Source organism: Papaver somniferum, chromosome 9 (genome assembly GCF_003573695.1).
Source record: "Papaver somniferum cultivar HN1 chromosome 9, ASM357369v1, whole genome shotgun sequence".
Classification (NCBI taxonomy): Eukaryota; Viridiplantae; Streptophyta; class Magnoliopsida; order Ranunculales; family Papaveraceae; genus Papaver; species Papaver somniferum.
The window spans coordinates 194,256,092-194,263,595 of NC_039366.1; the positions used below are offsets into that span (position 1 = coordinate 194,256,092).

A 7,504-nucleotide genomic window follows, 5' to 3' on the forward strand; every position below is an offset into this window, starting at 1 on the left:
TGATCTGAATCAGACGTATAAAAGCTCGAGTCAGACACAAAAAAAAATGATAAACAAGGAATTTCGAGTCAGATATCAAGAAAATAGAAAACGAGAAAGTGAATGGTCTGACACATCTGACTAAAATAATGAATGGGAACTTTGTCCTTTCTCCTTTTGACAATTGAAAGTCCAACAAAGTCGCAACAGGTCATCCTAAATCTTGACTTCCCAATAACACATACACGAAGAAAAAGCAAGAAGGAAAGTGGGCGGTGTTATTGCTGCGAAAAGAAAGAAGGATAGCATTTTCGGATTTTCCCACCATCAATTTCTGCAGCAGCAGCAACAGAAGAATATGACACTACATATTCTCCTCCTCCACTCTCTCTAGTTCTCCTATAAATAACCAAAAATCCCTCTCTCTTTCACCCTCAATTATTTCCCCGAAATCAAAAATAAAAATGGAGGCTTATGCATTACATATGGCCATGGCGGCTTTAGTTGGTGCATCATTTGTTGCTGTTTCCGCTTATTATATGCACCGGAAAACCCTAAATCAATTACTCGAGTTTGCTAAATCAGTTGAAAAAGACAGAGAAAATGGTGTTACTGATGATGAAGAAGATGAGAAGAATGTTCTTGAGGATGAAAAGCGGTTTAATAATAAAAAGTATGTCGAGAAAAGAAAGAATCGGCGGAAAGGAGGTGGATTAATTGGTTATTATCGCCGTGTTTCTAATTCTTTACCCGATGTTACTAAGATTAACGGCGGTGGAGATGAGAAGCTTGTTAATGGTGGTCGGTTAGATATGATTGATGATCGGATTCCTCCGGGTTTGTCCAGATTACGGAAACTTCCTGAAGGTATATGTTCGATTTACTAGCAGAGTTGTGAGTTTTAAATCTTTTCGATTTGTCAATTTGAAGATTTTGAATTAGTTGATTTCAGATTGATTTTTAGTAGTTTTAATCTCAATTTTGACGTTTGTTTTTTATTTTATTTTTTATAATAGAACTTAGTTACGAGTAATTTTTCTGGTTTCTATTATAAATTGATGCCCTGAAGTTGCTGGCGATTTTTATCTGCTTGTAGCGCATGAGTTCAAGATGTTTAAAGTTAGGTTGAAGTATGAATTAAGTGGTAAGTAAATTAACTGGTATCGACTGAATAGCAGACAGATTTCTGAAGAAAGGAGTATTTCTTCCAGGTCACCAGATAATTTATCTTTCCATGGGGTGGAATTTATTTATCCATCCCATTGTGGTGTGCTTGAAGCTGCTACTTCTTCGTCTGGTTAGTTCTCTTATGGCTTTTGACTTTTAGTTAGTATTGCTACTGTTTCAGGACAACCTCTTGGTAAGGTAAATTCGACAAAGTCAGTTCGACCAGCTTCTCCTAAGTCTCCCGTTGCTAGTGCTAGTGCGTTTGAGAGCGTTGAGGGATCAGATGATGAGGATTTGACTGACAATTCTAAGCTTAACTCTAGCTATTTGCTTGCTAATGGAGATGCTGTAAGTTTGTCCTGTAAATACTTATCTCAAGTTTGGCATTGCCTTGTTAAATCCTTGTTGGCAGTCTCTGCACACTCACCCATGCACAAGCCAATTTCTGTAGAGTCTGATGAATTATAAAATTCGATGAGGCAGGGGGCAGAAAGCATTTTCCAAACTGTGCCTAATCACATGAATGCCGTTGTGGAGCAAAATCCTATTCCTGCAGCCAGCATGATTCGTTCTCACAGTGTATCTGGCGATCTCCATGGTGTCCAGCCTGATCCAATAGCAGCGGACATTCTTAGAAAAGAGCCAGAACATGAAAGTTTTATGCGGCTGAAAATCACTCCAAATGGTAATACGCTGTTTTGTTTAATGTGTATATGATACTTTTTATTATTTCCCTCATATGTTATCATTTATGAGTCTTGTGGTTATAGATATCTTTGTCATTCTACTATATGGTTCCATCACACAGTATGTTACACTCTTTTACTGGATAAGGGTTTGAGTTCATTGGTTCATTCTCCTTGCATAGAAAGGAAAGTATTAAAACGTTTAACCATATGATCTAAATTAAAAGATTTAGATATTTATATTGTGAGTAAAATATATTGGTTTGTTCCTATGTAATTAGAGGTACCGTCTCCCGACGAAGTGGAAGTGTACCAGGTCCTTCAACAATGCCTTGAAATGCGAGAACGTTATCTATTCAGGGAGGAAGTTGCTCCTTGGGAGAAAGAAGTCATCACCGATCCTAGTACCCCAAAGCCTAATCCTAATCCATTTTCGTATTCTCCAGAAGGGAAAACTGATGTGAGTTTATTACTCGATATTTTCGTTTGATCAGTCATTTGCTTCATTCTCTTTCTCTCCCTGCTAACTTATATCAAACTGGTAATCCGCTTAAAATGTTTCATGGTAATTTCAGCATCACTTTCAGATGGAGGATGGTGTTGTTCATGTCTACGCTAATAAAGATTGTAAGTTGTTAACTGGTGTAGCTTTTGATTGGGCTGCTTATTTAGTGGTGTAGCACTTTCCCACTAAATAATTGTGTTTATGATGTGCTTGCTGTTTTTTTGTTTCAGCAACAGAGGAACTTTTTCCTGTAGCTGATGCGACAACTTTCTTTACTGATCTACATCGCGTCCTTAAAATTATTGCTGCTGGGAATGTCCGAACTTTATGTCATCACAGGCTGAATCTTCTAGAACAAGTACTTCATTGATTCTTATTGTTATTTGATATTAATTTTCTGTAATCCGTATATTCTTGTGCATAAGGTAATAATCAAGCTTTTTACACTGTTCTATGACTCCATTTTCAGAAATTCAATCTTCATTTGATGCTTAATGCGGATAGAGAATTCCTTGCTCAGAAAAGCGCTCCACATCGTGATTTTTACAATGTTAGGAAAGTTGATACCCATGTCCATCACTCAGCATGCATGAACCAGAAACACCTTTTGAGGTTTATAAAGTCAAAATTGAGGAAAGAACCAGACGAGGTAACTATTTGAGCTGTCGCTTATATATTGTAAGAAAAGCTTCCATACATCATGAATATGATCTTGTAGCGTGAAAAACAGATTCACATTCTAATCTTGTGACTTGTACTTTAATTTTGCCGAATGGCTGAACTTGTGGGCATTGTTTTACTCAGGTTGTTATATTCCGAGATGGAACATATCTGACATTGAGAGAAGTGTTTGAGAGTCTGGACTTGACTGGGTAAACTATTTCTCTTGTTATCCATTTTAAGTAACTGAGATCCGTAAGATGATTTTTGACATGTGTTATCTGGATGGGGAAGATGATTTATGACTTGTTTTATTTGGACAGGTATGATCTCAATGTAGATCTGCTTGATGTTCATGCAGACAAAAGTACCTTTCATCGTTTTGATAAGTTCAATCTCAAGTATAATCCCTGTGGTCAAAGTAGACTGAGGGAAATTTTCCTTAAGCAAGATAATCTTATCCAAGGTATAAGATGTTCCTTTCTTTAAATTGTTAGTTCTCATAGAGAAATCAATTTACGCTTAGTATTCTCTGCAAACACTTTTTGTTGCTGATTATATTCTTATTCTTCTTTTCCTTCAGGTCGTTTCCTTGGTGAGCTGACAAAGCAAGTGTTTTCTGATCTGGGTGCTAGTAAATACCAGGTACTTCTTCTATAATGCTGCACAGTCTTAGTATACTCATATGGATGTAATTCGACAAGTTTTATCCAGATTTTGAAAGCTTAGTTGGATTGTGTCTGTATTTGCTTGTATAATGGTTTTAGATGTTGGGTGCTGTGTGTCGGTGAAATCTGAAGAGTTAATTGCAAAACATAACTCAAACCTGTGGTATCACCATGTCCATGTGAAATTACATAATAGATATTCGTGTTGCTTCACATTTTTACTTTCTTCTTTGTGGACAGCTAATGATAAACACTGTGATTGCAGATGGCCGAATATAGAATATCAATATATGGCCGAAAGCAGAGTGAGTGGGATCAACTTGCCAGTTGGATAGTCAATAATGATTTATACAGTGAAAACGTTGTTTGGTTGATTCAGGTACTTTTTTGATTTGGACTTCAGTAAATCTCCCATAGAAAACTTATGTTACTACGCTTTATTTCATGGTCACCAGATCAATCTTGTAGACTGACCACAGTGTCGTCTTAGTTTACCATAAGAATCTATGAGCGCGTAGTTTTGATTTAAATGTTTAAGTTTGGTATAGTGGCTACGCTGTGCCAGTTAAATGAAGCGTATTGTCTTTCTCTAAGTATCTTTGGTGTATTTTACAGTTCTGTTGTTAGAGGTACTTATAGGATTGAATAATTTTCAAATTCAGGTTCTTCATTGTTGCTTTACATAAAGATCCTTGTGGTGATTAAAAATACATTAGCAGCCATGCACCCTTTCAGATGGAGCTTTGGCTAAAATGTTACTGCAGTTTCTTGATCTTAGCTACTGTTGATTTAGATGCTTTGGATGTAATTTAAAAATTCCTTTCCTATTTTTCAGCTTCCACGGCTGTACAATATCTACAAAGAAATGGGAATCGTGAAATCGTTCCAGAATATGCTTGATAACATTTTCCTCCCTCTATTTGAAGTTACAGTTGATCCAGATTCACACCCTCAGTTGCATGTTTTCCTGAAACAGGTTCGCTATTCTCCTATTTCTTTTTTATTCATTTGTCTCCGGTTATGTATTAATACATTTGTTTACCCAACATTCTGCACGTCAAGGGATAATACATTTGTTTTGTAATGAAGAAGCTGTACCCTACTGGCACGACAAGATAATGGGATTATTGAAGGGCAAAAATGATCAGTGGGTCTTATTAATAATGTGGACTCGTTTCTACATGGATTATCAGTTGCTCTATTTTTATCCATTTTTAATTTTTTTTCCATTAATCTTTTTGGTCAGTCCTATATTAAGTATGACAACATTGACAAGTTTGATTGAGCATAATAAACCATTTAGTTATGCTTCTCTCAGTCACACTGCACACTGTTTTATCTGTAGGGGCCCACGAAATTGCGAGGCCCAACATTCAATATGAAAATGAGAATTCTTTAATCTTTTTGGTTTGCAGGTTGTTGGATTAGATCTGGTGGATGATGAAAGTAAGCCTGAAAGACGCCCAACAAAACACATGCCTACACCTGAAGAATGGACCAATGTTTTTAATCCGGCTTTCTCATACTACATCTATTACTGCTATGCAAACCTCTACACTTTGAATAAGGTGGTTAGCTTACCCCTCAAATAACCTCACTTTTATCGCTTATGATTGGTATTCAAGGTTCTGACTACCTGTGATGGCTATTATAACTATTGTGAAGTTGTTACTTTTTCTGCTTCGAGATACTTTACACATCACTAGTGGATCTGATTCCTAACTTTGGTATTGATATTGTCAGCTGCGCGAGTCAAAGGGCATGACAACAATCAAATTTCGTCCACACTGCGGCGAGGTAAACTATAGTTCTCGCCTCCTGCAGTGTTGTGATTGTGTTGCACTGTTGCTGGTATCTGATGTCTATTATCTTTCAGGCAGGGGATATTGACCATCTTGCTGCAACCTTTATTACATGCCACAATATTGCTCATGGAATCAACTTGAGAAAATCTCCTGTCCTTCAATACTTATATTACCTTGCACAGGTTAGCAGCCAACATAGTTTCTTACGTATGTTTTACATTTAATCTTTGAAGTTGTCTTGTATCAGTTCAGATAGTAAATTTTTGATGTGATGTTGTAATTCAGATGGGCATGTAGGTTCAACCATGATTTGACATGTGGTATATATGTTAGTCAAATCAGACAATATTTATAATAGATTTTCTTTAAGAAAAGAAAATTTAGAAATTTGGGCAGTATATACTCATTTTAAATATCGTATGATATTTGACCAACAACATGTCACATGTCAAACCATGATTGGACCCACATCCCCACATCAAGCAACGGGACTATTCTTTGGATACTTAACTTTCTGAAACCACATACTTAGCTATTCAGATGTCTGTTTTGGGAACAGGTTGGATTGGCTATGTCTCCACTTAGCAACAACTCCTTATTTTTGGATTATCACCGGAACCCTTTCCCCACGTTTTTCCTTCGAGGCCTAAATGTTTCTCTTTCAACTGATGATCCTCTACAAATCCACTTAACCAAAGAACCATTAGTGGAAGAATACAGTATAGCAGCTTCAGTGAGTGCTCCTCCCTTTCTTTTTCTTTTTCAAATGCTTTCTATAAGGCCTAAATATTTTTCTCGCTCCCTACTTTTTCTTATTCAGTTGTTTTCTTCTTTATTTTTTTGCAGGTGTGGAAGTTAAGTGCATGTGATCTGTGTGAAATTGCCCGCAACTCAGTTTACCAATCAGGGTTTTCACATGCTCTCAAGGTATGTAAACCAGAAAATAAATTTTTCGAAGAGGTCCTAGAGTCTCCGAACTTGTCGGATAGTAATGATAACTATCTCAAATTTCTCGCCATCTGCTCTGAACTGTAAAATTTTCTATGATCAGTCTCACTGGATTGGAAAGTCATACTACTTGAGAGGCCCTGATGGCAATGATATTCACAAGACAAATGTGCCTCATATCCGTGTAGAATTCCGGGATACGGTATGTGCTCTAAGTTTCATTGTAGTTAGTCTTTGAATTTTTGGTCGGATTTGGAGTCTTCATGAGGAATAGATTTTTTTTTCAAATCTCAACATTGGTCTGTAGAATTAAATGTTATGCCATGATTGCATTGTAGATCTGGAGAGAAGAGATGCAACAGGTTTATATAGGCAGAGCAAAGATCCCTGAAGAAGTTGAAAAGTGAAAGGACTTAAATGTGACAGCTTTATTCTTATCTCAATCCCTTACCTGTAGAGGTCAGGTGCGAGGAAGTGGGAAAAGGGCCCGATTTATAAAGGTTATTCCCATCGAAGAGCTAGCAGCTGATGAAGCTAAGACAGACATTGCCTGCTGACGACTTGGAGAAAGAGCAGGCGCTGGACACAAGCGACCAGTGTGTGACTTCTGGAACCCAGCTTTCAGGGTCACAATTTTAATCTTCCTTTTGTTTTGAATAAATCATTATAAATAAAGAGTTGTAAGTTCGCCAAAACAACCCTATTGGGTCATCTGAAAAATTACCACGCTGAACTCCTTCACATTTTTTGGGAAGGAACTTTTTTAATTTATGAAAAAAAGTATGATTGAAATTGCAAGTTTTTCTGAACTAGCCATCTCAGTTTTTAGTTTCGAAGACTTGTAAGGACGTAATTACTGACATTTATTTCCTATTAAACCCAGAAGATGAAAGGTCAATATGTTCTATTGAGTTCTAACCCATTATTTAACGCCAAGTTGCATGTTATGCATGTCTAAGTTCTACACGACTCATGCCAAGTAAACTGTAATTTGTCATGGCAATGCTTCTAACAGTAGACCCGCCTTGTGCATCTTGGATTGACTAGCTTCCCAAGAAAGCGACAATGGGAACGCATGGAGTTCAT

At 37.0% G+C, this 7,504-nt stretch overlaps 1 protein-coding gene across 2 annotated transcripts; it reads left to right on the plus strand.

The window, feature by feature from the left end:
- Window positions 1-235: 235 nt before the first annotated feature.
- On the plus strand, window positions 236-7,227 carry LOC113310273 (AMP deaminase-like). 2 transcript variants are annotated; one of them, XM_026558886.1, is made up of 20 exons: window positions 236-846; window positions 1,076-1,123; window positions 1,328-1,494; window positions 1,630-1,831; window positions 2,114-2,292; window positions 2,408-2,459; window positions 2,568-2,695; window positions 2,807-2,986; window positions 3,142-3,209; window positions 3,321-3,463; window positions 3,581-3,642; window positions 3,931-4,044; window positions 4,501-4,641; window positions 5,081-5,233; window positions 5,409-5,462; window positions 5,542-5,652; window positions 6,030-6,203; window positions 6,317-6,397; window positions 6,522-6,620; window positions 6,757-7,227. In XM_026558886.1, exons 1-20 carry the CDS (start codon window positions 444-446, stop codon window positions 6,823-6,825), a joined length of 2,628 nt encoding a protein of 875 aa, XP_026414671.1. In that variant the 5' UTR covers window positions 236-443; the 3' UTR covers window positions 6,826-7,227. The 2 variants fall into 2 exon arrangements, with proteins under 2 accessions (XP_026414671.1, XP_026414672.1); XM_026558887.1 differs by lacking the exon at window positions 1,076-1,123 and having other exon boundaries at window positions 237-846.
- The last annotated feature ends 277 nt before the right edge of the window (window positions 7,228-7,504 follow it).